Raw genomic sequence first — 14,609 nt, forward strand, 5'->3', positions numbered from 1 at the left:
AAAGTTGAAAATAGGGGATTGTCATCTCTCCAACCAGAACAAGCCCCTTAAGCAGAGGGAACTTGTGAGTTCACTGTTGAGTGCCTAGACCTGTGCCAGGCATGTAGAAAGCACAGCAGTACCTCCCTCCACCCAGTCTGTTTGGTCTTTCCCCCAGAGGTAAAGATGGCTGTGGAACACCACTCAGCCCTTTGCCCATACAGACTAGGTACAAGCCTCTTGTTATTATTTGCTACATTGTTAACTTAAAACTAGAAAGTTGGGCAACTGTTTCAAGGTTAGGGGCCATTTTAGAACTGGTCATTGACCCTGATTCTGGAGACCCAGTTCTCACACCCCTTTTGTCTTTTGGGCATGGGGCCTAGAGAGAACCATGTTGTGCTGGTTTTATCCTTTGCCTTTTGGGCTTGCAACCCAGATAGCAGAACCAGGCTTGCTCTTTGCAAGGAAGAGTTTGCCTTTGTGTGCCTGTAAGTTGTTACTTACAAAGAACAATGTGTGCCCTGCAGCTCTTGATAATGTAAGATTCATCTCTTCCTGACAGGCAGTTAAGGAAGAAGGACAGGATCCTGGTGAAATTGGTATCACATTGGACACCACAAACAAGAGGACGGCGAAGAGATGTGTTAAAGGTATCCACTGTGGTTATTGCTACTTGAGGCCTGAGTGTGTATTTTGAAAGCTTACTTAGAGAACTGTTTTTTTTAGCGCTCTTTACTGTTCTCTAGGGCAGGAGGAGAATGTCTTTGTGTGTCATTGTTCTCCATCTCATAATTAGGTTTGCTTTTCACCAGCTAACAAATAGTTCTGTCAGGGTGCTGGAGGAGGATGCCAAATAATATTATATACTAAAAACATCTCAACTCTTGCCATTGGTATTAAAAAAGAACTAGAGTAAGACTTTAAAAGCTGCCCCAACTGGTTTGAGCAACTGAATGCACCTGCTTGGCTTCCTTCCTGGTTCATAAACAAAAAATAGGACTTAAATCAACATCTCAAGACTGAATAGAACCCTGCTTCTCTAGGATCCAAAATAGATCGCAGTATTTGACCCAGCCTATGTTTAACCAGTGTGATTTTTTTTTAATTGAGATATAATTCAAATATCGTGAAATTCACCTGCAGTCATCACCAGTATTTAAGTCTAGAATATTTTCATCACCCCAAAAAGAAACCCTCATGCCCATTAGCAGTGACTGCTTATTTCCCCAGCCCTCAGCCCTTGTCAGTACCGAATCAACTCTGTCTCTGTAGATTGGCCTATTCTGGACTTTTCGGATAAATAGAATCATACAATACGTGGTCTTCTTTCTGTGACTGCCTTCTTTCACTGAGGATTACGTTTTTAAGGTTTATTTATGTTGTGCCATATTATCAGTTTCTTTTTATGGCAGATACCAGTTATTTTTGGAAGAATTTAATTTCATAAAATTTTGAAACATTGCTACCCTCATTGGGTGTTGTCCTCATTAGATTTTTACAGTGACAAGGACAATATAATTCAGGCAGTGGAGAACATTTGCTTAGAAAGAAAAAATAAATTTAATTTGTAGCATTTTAGCAATCTTAGTTTACTTTTTAAACAGCTTTTCCTAGAAGGGCTTTTCTTTAATTCATTGAACTTGTTAAAACTTGTACAATATAAAGGAAAAGAGAAAATAAATAATAAACTTATATAATATAAGTGTTTTGAAAGATAAAATTTTTTAGTTAGGTTCCATAAAGGTATTTACATTACATTTAATTTTAAAACGTCAATGTGTTTTATTCTGCTCTTGTATTGATCTAAACTTAAGCTATAGACACTAAGTGAATACAGACTATTAGAGACTGGTAGACTAGTCTACAGCAGGAAAAATACAAATACCTCTTTGTGCTTCACCATTAAGTTATCCATGGTCTGAAAGTCTGGTTTATGAAAGCTATGAAACAAATTAGTTTAAGATTTTTATTTTTTTATTTTTTGGCAGAGAGAGTCAGAGAGAGGGACAGACAGACAGGAAGGGAGAGAGGAGAAACATCAATTCTTCGTTGCAGTTCCTTAGTTGTTCATTGATTGATTTCTCATATGTGCATTGACCTGGGGGGCTACAGCGTAACGAGTGACTCCTTGCTCGAGCCAGCGACCTTGGGCTCAAGCTGGTGAGCCTTGCTCAAACCAGATGAGCCCGCACTCAAGCTGGTGACCTCGAGGTCTTGAACCTGGGTCCTCCGTGTCCAACACTCTAGCCACTGCACCACTGCCTGGTCAGGCAGTTTAAGAATTTTTAATGAAAGTTTTTAATGTATATGTTCATTTAGAACTGGTAAAATTCAAGGCTTACTAATGCAAATATTCTTGACTCCTAACAGGGATCTTTTACATCATTAGACAAACTGAGCCTTAGCTGGGTGCTCTAAACACCTGTCTGAAAGTCTGGATTAAAATTTAGGTCAAATCAAAACTACATGGAGTTAGCATTTTGTCTGGAAAGTTCTGGTAATCACTTTCATTCGTATGAAAAGAATGTTTGTACCAGTATAGCTCTAGCCCTGGTCCTTCCCCCTTCCTTTTTCAGAGAGGTCTCCAACACCCAGAGAAGGCATTGGTGGCTGAAGTCTGGGGGCAGAAATAGCACCTGCCGGTTGATGAGTTAGCATATTCTTTGGAAGTGTCTGGGCTCATGGTCAGTGATATAAAGTGCTAGATCCTTATTGGTATCCTGGTTGAAATTGGGTCCTCAAGATAACATAAAAGTGATCAGGAGGGATTAACCATTCATTTTCCAGAATCAGTGCCACAAGGTGGGACTAATTTTGGTAATTCATGAGTAACTTGCCTTTTCAAAGTAAAAAGTAGCTGAACTTAGAAAAAACTTCCTCCTTTAACTCAGAACAAGAGATTACTCCCCTTACTCATATAAACAGGTAAAATTGTGGAAGACAGGTGGATGTGTTTTGAAAGATTAAAATTTTGAATTAGGTTTTATGTGGGAAACTAAAATCTGATTTTCTGGTTTCTGCCCTCTTACCTTCCAGCCCGTTTCAGCTTTTAGTTAGCAGAGACCAGGCTTTTGGGCCTGAGGTGCAGCCTGTCTGCCTAGCACTTGTCATTCCACTCTTTACTTAGGGCACTTTTGGTGAAGCTTTAGGGTGTGCATCTCTCCTGTTTACATCCTGTGTGGGCACTGCAGGCTACTATTTAGAGGCCTAGAAATTGAGTGCAATTGCCAAACATTTTTAAACAATGTATATCAGCACATGCTGGGTTTAAATATAATGGGAAATTAGACAGCTGAGTTTTTGAGTCCCAGCTGTGGAGTGGAACCAAATTCTTATGTGCCAAATGCAGATAACAAACCTGCTAGTGTTGTGGGGAGTGTTTTTTTTGTTTCTTTGTTTTTTGGGTTTTTTTTTTACAGAGACAGAGTCAGAGAGAGGAATAGATAGGGACAGACAGACAGGAACAGAGAGATGAGAAGCATCATCAGTTTTTCATTGAGACACCTTAGTTGTTCATTGATTGCTTTCTCATATGTGCCTTGACCATGGGCCTTCAGCAGGCCGAGTAACCCCTTGCTCAAGCCAGTGACCTTGGATCCAAGCTGGTGAGCTTTGCTCAAACCAGATGAGCCCGCACTCAAGCTGGCGACCTTGGAGTCTCGAACCTGGGTCCTCCACATCCCAGTCCGACGCTCTATCCACTGCGCCGCGGCCTGGTCAGACTTGTGGGGAGCATTAAACAATAAAATACAGGGAATACAGTTCTGACATGTAAGAAAACCACATTTTTTGAGTGATTACTGATAATAATGGTGAATGGGATAAAGTGTAGACATTATAGTTTGACTCTTTAGTCAGATGTTGAGGTTTTGTATGTTGAATTTTCTCATTTCAAGATATAAAAATAATACTCTAAGATATTTTGGGAAATGTAAAAAGTACATGTGTGAAAATAAAATGATCTCTAATTATACCTTCCAGTATTTTAACCAGCATTCGTGGTTGCCTCAGTCATCTTCATCTACATGCATTGTCACACTTGCTTGTATATAAACATACATGTGCTTTTTAATAAAAGCATATCTACGTGTTTCTTTTTAACTTTTTGGGAATTTTACCTTATAATTAAATATTTTTTTCCATTGATTTGAGAAAGAGGGAATGAGGGGGAGAGAGAGAGAGAAGCATCAACTCGTTTCAGTTAGTTATGTGCTCATTGATTGCTTCTCATATGTACACCGATTGGGGGTCAACATGAGACCTCTGGCGAACCTGTTTGACACTTTATTCACTGAGCACTTGGCCAGGGCTATTTTTCTTTTTCCTTTTTTTTTTTTTGATTGCAAGACATTGTATGGTGTGCCACAGGGTTTCTTAACCATACTGTTGAATAATTCTTTGTATTAGGGCGCTGTCCTGTGCAATGTGGTTTGTTGAGCAGTATTCCTGGTCACTCCCTACCCACTAGATAGATGCCTGTAGCACACACCACAGGTGTGACACACACACACCCCAAAATGTCTCCAGATATTGCCATATTACAGTTCATTCTCTCCATGCTGGTATCCCACAGATGAAAAAAATGTGCTGTGAAATTTGTTTCCCTTTCAGATGTTTAGGCTGTATATACTTTCTAGATAGAATAAATACCTATGTTTTGAATTCCTTGTCAGACATTTTAGTGCACATCCTAAGGGAAACACCTGGAATAAAGAGCATGTCCATTTTTTTTAAGTGAGAGGAGGGGAGATAAACTCCTGCATGCACCCAGAATGGAATCCACCCGGCAACCCCCATCTGGGGCTGACGCTCTAACCAACCAGTGCCTAAGACCAATACTCGGACTGAGAATCCTCAGCGCCCGGGGTCAATGCTCAAACCAATCAAGCCACTGTCTGCGAGAGGGGACGAGAGAGAGAAGGGGGAGAAGGAGGGAAAGAGAAGCAGATGGTTGCTTCTCATGTGTACTCTGACCGAGGATTGAACCCAGGATGTCCACACACTGAGCCAGCACTCTATGCACTTAGCCAACCAGTCAGGCTTTCAATACATGTGGAACCTCTCCTTTCCATCTTGCTCCCCTTAGGAATACCTAGCATTAACTGGAAAAAGTTCTTTTTACAATCATAACACTCAGGATGACCATGGACTTTATGGTAGCCTTTGCCTTGCAGAAAATAGTTCTTGAGGTGAAAACTGATAAAAAAGCAGTTGGCCTGATCGAAATGGTGCAAATGAGAAACCAAGTTAATAATTCAGAATGTTATTTGAGATTGCAGATTTTTGATTACTGGATAGATGTTACATTTTTAAAGTTATGTTTGTTGAAAAATGTTTGTTATTGGAGTGGTTTTGAAATCTTTTGAGACTCTTAGGTATTTTATGCAAAATCAGACTGCTTTGATAGTATTACAGAAATCCTAGATATCATTGTCCAGATGGAGACAAAATTACACACAATAGAATAGGGGGACCTCTTCTAATTTCCTTGTTTCTTGTTCTCAACAAGACTGAAAGCCTATCGTTCTGAATAAACTATGAGGCCAGACCTGAGTGTTATTTGATTGAACAATTATTTCATAATTAGGACAGAAAACGGAAGAAGAAAACACAGAAGACAATGGGCTGGAAGAGGATTCCAGAGACGGGCAGGTATGTAGTATGTTGGTGGAGCTGGCGGCAGGAGCTTTGGGTCTTGGTCCACTAGGTCATTGACACTTCTCATTCTTCTTTATAGGACGATGTGGAAGCAAGTTTTGAGAGTTTGCAGAATATTGATATGATGGATGTTAGTATGCTAGAAGAAGCTGAAGTTGAGAACAGCAGCGCCCCAGACTTTGGGGAGGATGGCACGGACAGCATTCTCAATTCCCTTTGTGATAGCAAAGAGTATGTGGCCACACAGCTGAGAGAGCTCCCAGCTCAGCTCACAGAACATGCTGTAGGTAACGCCAAGACGTGGAGTGTGCCAGGAGCTCCAAGGCTCCCAGTGCTGTGTGCTGTTTATTTGAGCAAGAACATGCTAGGGGTTGATAAAATAGCAAGCAGTGAACTTACCAGTCAGTCACCCTAAGCACTGATTTAGGATCTGAACTTTGGTAGTAAATTTTGTCCATTTCAACTCCATGTAGGTCAGATATTAATGGATGACTTTTTTGTGGTACTGAAGAATAAATGGGTGGGAGATACTTTTTAAGCATAAATCATAAAATAAAAGGTTGGCATAGTTGATAAAAGTATTTTCCTTTATAAGAAGTACATTTGAAAAACCTAGGAAGAGAAACAGTTAATGAACCCTCATCATCTATATAATCCTGTTGATATTTTAGAAAGTTTACTCCATGCACAAGGGTAGACAGTCATTAAAAGTTGTGAAGTATAGTGAATAAAAGTATTTGTTACTCTAGAAGAACCTTTTAAAGGTTAAAGGGATTCAATATTAATGTCCCTGTGTGTGAGGTAGGTCTTTAATTCTGTTATCAGTGTCACTTTGTCAGGTTCTACCAGTATTTTGGCATAGAGCTCTCTGTGGTGGCCATCCTAGAAATGATGGCCATTTTAATATTACCAACTTGGCATGCCCAGCCATTCTAGTGTATTGGTGGTATGTACTTAAGGCATTACAACTTTAAATGGAAAGAACTGCCTTTGTAGGACTGAACTTTAAACCTTCAAGGTCAAAAGTCACAAACTCTAAACATCACCACACCCTAACCTGGAGTAGTATTAAGCAACTGATCTGTCCTTTCTAGGCATGATCCTGTTGTGTCATGTTAATTATTTTCAGAGCGTGTACTTGGTTTCTAACTTCTTGGTTAATAGAAGCATCCAGGTTATAAGGTTCAAACCTAAAAGAGAAAGTGTCTGGAAAGGGATTTTTTGTGTTTCACTTGAAAAGTATTAACCTTTAAGATAAATTGGATTTGTTTTGTTTGTTTGGTTTATTTATTTTGGGGGCCTTGTAGTAAACTGGAAGGAAAACAGCCAAGTTAACCAAATAAAGTATTTCAGAAGAAAGTGCCAGTTACTGTGATTTTAAAAATGTAGCAACCAGGTGAAATTGGAGCCTGGTTTTGAGTTCTGCTTTGGAAATTCTATGGCTAGGTGGTATATGTTGACCAAAAGTTTGTGGGAACTGCCTGGGAAATGAATTCATTCATTTACACAATGCTGACAGAATACCTACTATCTGCAGGCCTCTGTCAGCCGTGCTGGTGTTACCCAGTGGTGGAGTAGGTGTGGGGGCAGGGAGGCACGTAATAAACCAAATAATTTTACAGTTGACTTGCATATGGCAGTAGAAATATAAAGGAAATAGACATGTAGATTGCCTGGAACATAGTGAGGAATAGGCCTTGCCATTCACTGCTCTGTCCCACAAAGTGACCTTCCATCATCTTTCAGGTAGATGGGGAAGGCTTCGAGAGCACTTTGGATGCTTCATCATTGGACTTCAAAGTACCTTCAGTAAGTGGCCATCTATTTCTGCATGGCTGGAAACTTTATGTGAGGGGTTAACTTGAGCAGGAAAGGACGTGTGCATGTATGTAAAAACAAATCATTGAACTAAGGTGGGTGCTAGGGTGTAAGATTGAGAGCTAAACCAGTCAGTTTCAGAGTTTGCAGTCTACTGGAGTCAGGGTTAATAACCTACAAGAATGTAACTGGAAGAGAAGTTCTGTGAGGGAAAAGTTCAGGTAGTTGGCCAACAAAAGCACCTAAAAGGCTTCCTAGAGCAGCGGTTCTCAACCTTTGGGTCGTGACTCCGGCGGGGGTCGCGACCCACAGGTTGAGAACCGCTGACCTAGAGTAAGTAGTCCTATTCGAATTAAGGTCTGATAGGAGTTAGCTCAGGAGTTAGCCTGGTGAAGGGGAAAAGGAGACTGGGGCAGAAGGGAGCATGGCTTAGTATGGGGATAGAGTGTGCAGGGTAAAGGCAGAGGTGCAGGGGTGGTACTGCAGAAGCAGGTGGGCCTAACTGCCAGAATTGACAGGCTGGGAAAGGATTTGGCAGCTGATCTTACGTGTGTGGGGGGGGGGGGGGTGGAGTTGGGGAGAGGTTTTAAGCAGGGTAGAGAAGTGGTTTTGTTAATAGGTTCTAGCTTCTAGTTTTAAGTAATAGCTTATATGGGAAAAAAACATTTCTTCCTCTAGTCTGTTGTGATACACAAAGCAGTGGCCGTCTATGTGACCTCTGCCTTGACTGTTGGAGTCTGCCAGCTGCAGAGGCCATTAGATCAGCCTGAATTTGGGGTGAGGTGGCCCAAATCTGGGGGGAGAATTGAGCAGGCTAAATAGTCCCACTACTTTTCTGCTTTTGCTAGGGAGAAACTGACAAAATGATTGCATTATGGAATACATTGTTTTGAATGAAGGTTTCTGGAAACAGACATTTTATTTGTACTTCAAGGAAAGCTATAGCTGCCCAGTTTTTAAGTTCCTTATGGTTTTTCTTTCTCTTTTCTTTTTTAACTAGGATATTGAAGAACCACTTTTGGAGCCAGGTACTGATAAGAGAAACACAACAGTTATGGTTTGAAAGTTTTCTCACTACTATTTTTTTCAAGCTGTCTATGTTAAGCTGTATTATAGTCTTATAAATGTTTTTAATGGTGGACAATCCAGATCGTACAAGGATCAGAGATTGGAAACCCTTCATATCACCAGATCTGTGGAACAGCTGTTCTGGTTTCTAGAGGTCATATATATGTGGTGAGATGTAGTGATTATGTTCTCATCTCTTCAACCATAGAGTGGCATTTTTGTAATTTCTCCTTGTGATTCTTCCATGTGTTTCTACACATGAAACAGATCTTGTGATATTTCTTTGCAGTCGATGTGATTAATGCAGTTAAGGCAGGATAAAGCGGTTGTCAGGGTACTTATGACCTGAGAAGTGACTGGATTCCAGAAGAGGAAACAGAGTTTCTTCATGAAAATTTCCAACATGTTATTCCCCTTCTGGACTGCGTTTATCTCTCGCCATCTGAAGAGTTTCTGGTTTTCAAATATTGGACTATACTTTTAAAAGAAATTCAAAGAAATTTGGAAATTGAGCTGTCATTGAATGGTGACTGCATTCGGTTCAGCACCTTGGACATTGGAAAAATAAGTCAGAAGACCCAGACTTGAACAAAACATGAAGAAGACTACTGAGAAGCAGCCAAGTGGTTGTAGGTGTTTAAATCTGTGGGGGCCTTTTCCATGTAGTGTACTGGCTTACTCAAGCAGTCGGTTGGAGTGCAGGTAGTGTAACTAGTGTAACATGTGTGCCCGCGGGTTTTCCAATCTCTGTGTAGCTAGCGGTTCTCTTCATGTTAGTGTGGCAGCCGTGCCAGTTCCACATTTGTGATTGCTTTATTTCCCTGGTAATTAAACCTTGTGCCATTCTATTCCTGTTAAATCCGTAGAAAATGAGAAAATACTCGACATTTTGGGGGAAACTTGTAAATCTGAGCCAGTAAAAGAAGAAGGTTCCGAGCTGGAGCAGCCATTTGCACAGGATACAAGTAGCGTGGGGCCAGACAGAAAGCTTGCGGAGGAAGAGGACCTTTTTGGCAGCGGCCATCCGGAGGAGGGTGATTTAGATTTGGCCAGCGAGTCAACAGCACAAGCTCAGTGGAGCAAGGCAGACTCCCTGTTAGCGGTAGTGAAAAGGGAGCCCGTGGAGCAGACAGGCGGTGACGAGAGGACGGACTGTGAGCCTGTAGGGCTAGAGGAGCCAGTTGAGCAGAGTAGTAAAGCCTCAGAGTGCGCAGAAGCCTCTAGCGAGGAGGTCGTGGAAGCACCCCGGGAAGCCTCAAGCCCAGACCCCAGAGATAGCAAAGAAGACGTGAAGAAGTTTGCTTTTGAAGCTTGTAATGAAGTCCCTCCGGCTCCTAAAGAGTCCTCAGCCAGTGAGGGCGCTGATCAGAAAATGAGGTTTGTTTTTTCTCAGTTTTAGACCAGACGCTATCTCCTTTTCATTGGTCGTTTAATGACACACATAAGCTGTTTTTTCTGCAATTGGCCAGCCAGACTGATGAAATTGTAGTTTACCTCTAAAGAACATTTTATTTCTTTTTGTGTATTTTTAATGGCTGATTTGATTCCTTTTCTTTTTCTCAACCTACTATGGTTGTGTTCTTAAATTGCTAAGTGTTCTCCAGTTAAATTGAATTTATTTAAAAATATGACATTGTATTTTGGGGGGTCAGTTTATTCAATATAAGCTTGCAAAGATGTCTTAAAATTTTATTTCAGAATAATTTTCTGGTAGGTATTCAGTTTTAGCACATTATATTTTTAATTTAGTTCTCTCTTGTTTTCTTCTGTATGATTAACATTAACTTTTGTCTCTAGTTCTTTTAAGGAAGAAAAAGATATAAAGCCAGTCATTAAAGATGAAAAAGGTATGATTTTTTTTTTTTTTTTTTTTGTATTTTTCCGAAGCTGGAAACGGGGAGAGACAGTCAGACAGACTCCCGCATGCGCCCAACCGGGATCCACCCGGCACGCCCACCAGGGGCGACGCTCTGCCCACCAGGGGGCGATGCTCTGCCGCGACCAGAGCCACTCTAGCGCCTGGGGCAGAGGCCAAGGAGCCATCCCCAGCGCCCGGGCCATCTTTGCTCCAATGGAGCCTTGGCTGCGGGAGGGGAAGAGAGAGACAGAGAGGAAGGGGGGGGTGGAGAAGCAAATGGGCGCTTCTCCTATGTGCCCTGGCCGGGAATCAAACCCGGGTCCCCCGCACGCCAGGCCAACGCTCTACTGCTGAGCCAACCGGCCAGGGCCGAAAAAGGTATGATTTAACTTATGTGTTGGGGAGCCACCTATGGATCCCTTAGCCTAGGAGGGAGGGGCCTGGAAGTTGCCACATTCTAGATCCAGTAGTTTGTTTTATTGCAGATTACTGGAATAAACCATCTTATTGTCTCTCAAGAAATTAGTTTTAAATGTTGGTGAATTGTGCTTTATATTTCTCTTGTGGTTGTCATTTATGTGATAATAAAAATTCTAATATACTGCATTCTATTACGACTCTGTTCATTGAGAAATGTAACAAGAGTTATAGAAGTTATCTTGATTGAGATATGATCATTGAAAGACATTTCAGTTTATAACTGAGCTGGACATGATTATTCCTTAACTAAGAAAACTTTCTGACATCCAGATTTTTCATATTCTGTCGTAGGTATTGACAGATTAAATTCTTGAATCAGAACAGTTGAAATTGGATGTAGTTAGGGTTTATGAGAGTGCATCTTAGGAGTGGTCGTGCTTCCTTTTCTGCCTAGAGCAAAGCATAATCTTCTCTCTCCTGCTCCAGGTCGTGTCAGCAGCAGTTCTGGTAGGAATCTGTGGGTCAGTGGGCTGTCCTCCACAACTCGAGCAACAGATCTGAAGAATCTTTTCAGCAAGTATGGCAAGGTATTCTGTCCTTTCTGTCTTACTCCCAGCCTTAGCATTAAAAATACTTGAGTTTGGAAAACTGTTTCACACTAATTTTATTGGTGATCATTTCTGGTTTTAAAAAAAGGGGCCTGACCAGGCAGTGGCGCAGTGGATGGAGCATCGGACTGGGATGCGGAAGGACCCAGGTTCGAGACCCCAAGGTTGCCAGCTTGAGCGCGGGCTCATCTGGTTTGAGCAAAAGCTCACCAGCTTGGACTCAAGGTTGCTGGCTCGAACAAAGGGTTACTCGGTCTGCTGAAGGCCCATGGTCAAGGCACATATGAGAAAGCAGTCAATGAATAACTAAGGTGTCACAACGAAAAACTGATGATTGATGCTTCTCATCACTTTCCGTTCCTGTCTGTCCCTATCTATCCCTCTCTCTGACTCTCTTTCTATCCCTGTAAAAAAAAAAAAAAAGAAGAGGGAAACCCCATCTAGTTTTGGGAAATAGGCCTTTTTTTTATTATTATTATTGATTGATTTTTAGACAGAGAGAGAGAGAGAGAGAGAAGCATTCTTTTTTTTGGGGGGGGGTATTTTTCTTAAGCTGGAAACGGGGAGGCAGTCAGACAGACTCCCGCATGCGCCTGACCGGGATCCACCGGGCACGCCCACCAGGGGGCGATGCTCTGCCCATCCGGGGCGTCGCCCTGTCGCAACCAAAACCACTCTAGCGCCTGGGGCAGAGGCCAAGGAGCCATCCCCAGCGCCCGGGCCATCTTTTGCTCCAATGGAGCCTCGGCTACAGGAGGGGAAGAGAGAGACGGAGAGGGGGAAGGGTGGAGAAGCAGATGGGCGCCTCTCCTGTGTGCCCTGGCCGGGAATCAAATTGGGACTTCTGCACGCCAGACCGACTGCTCTACCACTGAGCCAACCAGCCAGGGCCAGAAGCATTCATTTTTTGTTCCACTCAGTTGTATGTTTATCAGTCACTTCTCATATGTACCGACCAGGGATTGAACCTGCAACCTTGGTGTTTCGAGAAGACACTCTTAATCAACTGAGCTAGTTGGCCAGAGCCAAGCATGTCTTTTTCTGGTTGAGAGTAGATAACAGGCAGAGCAGATCATCATGGCATAGAACACTACAGAAAATATATGTAAATAGCTACAATCTGAATGTTTTTTGGTTCTAACTTCTCTTCAAGGACTGCTGTCTTGGCGTATACATAGCTTGAAGCTGGTGTGATGAGTTTTTTCTTCTTATCTTTTTCTTTTCTTTCTTTTCTGACAGAGGGACAGATAGACAGGAAGGGAGAGAGATGAGAAGCATAAATTATTCATTGCAGCTCCTTAGTTGTTCACTGACTGCTTTCTCATACGTGCCTTGCTGGGGGGGGGGTGGCTATAGCAGATTGGGTGACCCCTTGCTCAAGCCAGTGATCTTTGGGCTCAAGCCAGTGACCATGGGTTTATGTCTATGATCCCACACTCAAGCCAATGACCCCACGCTCAAGCTGGTGAGCCAGCGCTCAAGCCAGTGACATTGGGGTTTTAAACCTGGGTCTTCTGTGTCCCAGTCCAATGCTATATCCACTGCACCACCGCCTGCGCAGGGTTCTTCTTCTTTTTTTTTTAAATGAGACTTGATTCATTTTAGAGAGGGAGAGAGAGAAACAGGAGGAGCAGGAATCATCAACTCCTATACGTGCCTTGACCAGGCAAGCCCAGGGTTTTGAACATACGACCTCAGTGTTCCTTCCAAGTTGCTGCTTTATCCACTGTGCCACTACAGGTCAGGTTATTTTTTTCTTAACAATAAGTGTTGACTTTGTATATGTTACAGCATCTCAAGTATATAGTTTGAGAGCTGCAACATGATGGTGGTTTACAAATAAGTCACCTAAGATGCTACTCACGTGGTCAGGAGGAGAATCATACAGATCAGAACTTGAAGGACTTTTAAAAATGATTCTGTTATTTTGGAATTAGATGATGAAACAGTCTTTTTAATTATTTTTCATTGATTTGAGAGAAGGGGGAAGTGGACAGAAAGAATCAACTCATTGTTCCATTTAGTTCTATTTAGTTGTGCACTCATTGGTTGCTTATATGTACCCCAACCAGGGATCAAACCTACAACCTGGGCGTGCCGGGACGAGCAATCCAGCCAGGCCCGATGAAGCAGTCTTATAAGCCATAGGGACTACTCTGGTCTCCGGGGTGCCTATGGAAAGTGGCCCTTTGAGGGCGAGTTAGGAGGTGATGCCTCGAGGTGTTGAAAAGTTGTAGGGATTCCAGGCAGCGCTTCTGCAGCTATCTCGTCCTGCTTCTCAGGTGAACCTTTGCTCAGGTCTCTGTCACCCAGTTAGGTATTGTTGAGTGTGTTACTGATTTAAGCAGGCAGGATCTAGAAGTATTTAGATTGGAAAATTTAAACCATAATCTACTCATTTGTATGTACCTCTTTCTGGACTCAGGCACTGATTTTAAGCCTGAACAAACACATACTATATAAAGTCCTTGTCATCATAGATCTTACAGGCTGGTGGAAAATTGATTTTAAAAATAAGCACAACATGGCCCTGGCTGGTTGGCTCAGTGGTAGAGCGTCAGCCTGGCGTACAGGAGTCCCGGATTTGATTCCCAGCCAGGGCACACAGGAGAAGTGCCCATCTGCTTCTCCACCCCTCCCCCTCTCCTTCCTCTCTGTCTCTCTCTTCCCTTCCTGCAGCCAAGGCTCCATTGGAGCAAAGTTGGCCCGGGTGCTGAGGATGCTCTGTGGCCTCTGCCTCAGGCGCTGGAATGGCTCTGGTTGCAACAGAGCAATGCCCCAGATGGGCAGAGCATCGCTCCCTGGTGGGCATGCCGGGTGGATCCCGCTCAGGCGCATGCGGGAGTCTGTCTGACTGTCTCCCCGTTTCCAGCTTCAGGGGAAAAAAAATAAGTAAGCACAACACGTCCAGAAGTATGTTAAGGATAATTACAACAGGCCAACCATGTATGGTAGGGAGACCAAACTTAGATTTGAGAGATAGGTTTGGCAAAGCTTGCTGAAGAGGTGATATTTACGGGCAAGGCTTGAGTGATTGGAGTTGCGCATGCCTGTGGAACAAGGTTTTGTAATTTGGATGAACTCCTCAAAGGCTGCTATGAAGAACCCCAGGGCAGAGAACAGAGATTGGACAGGGATATGTGAGCTTCTCATGGTATCTGCCCTCATTTGGGTTTAATTGTAATTGAGAGTGATGC

The 14,609-nt window shown here is 42.7% G+C and overlaps 1 protein-coding gene across 1 annotated transcript in view; it reads left to right on the top strand.

The window, feature by feature from the left end:
• The window catches only part of SAFB2 (scaffold attachment factor B2), a 42,130-nt gene that overhangs the window by 897 nt on the left and 26,624 nt on the right, over positions 1-14,609 (top strand). Inside the window, exons 2-9 of the mRNA XM_066274902.1 lie at positions 545-632; positions 5,570-5,634; positions 5,720-5,923; positions 7,387-7,449; positions 8,459-8,486; positions 9,393-9,903; positions 10,324-10,373; positions 11,291-11,391. Of these exons, the coding sequence (XP_066130999.1) occupies positions 545-632; positions 5,570-5,634; positions 5,720-5,923; positions 7,387-7,449; positions 8,459-8,486; positions 9,393-9,903; positions 10,324-10,373; positions 11,291-11,391 (1,110 nt within the window). The remainder of the gene's footprint in view (positions 1-544; positions 633-5,569; positions 5,635-5,719; positions 5,924-7,386; positions 7,450-8,458; positions 8,487-9,392; positions 9,904-10,323; positions 10,374-11,290; positions 11,392-14,609) is intronic.

This window comes from Saccopteryx bilineata, chromosome 1 (assembly GCF_036850765.1).
Source record: "Saccopteryx bilineata isolate mSacBil1 chromosome 1, mSacBil1_pri_phased_curated, whole genome shotgun sequence".
Classification (NCBI taxonomy): Eukaryota; Metazoa; Chordata; class Mammalia; order Chiroptera; family Emballonuridae; genus Saccopteryx; species Saccopteryx bilineata.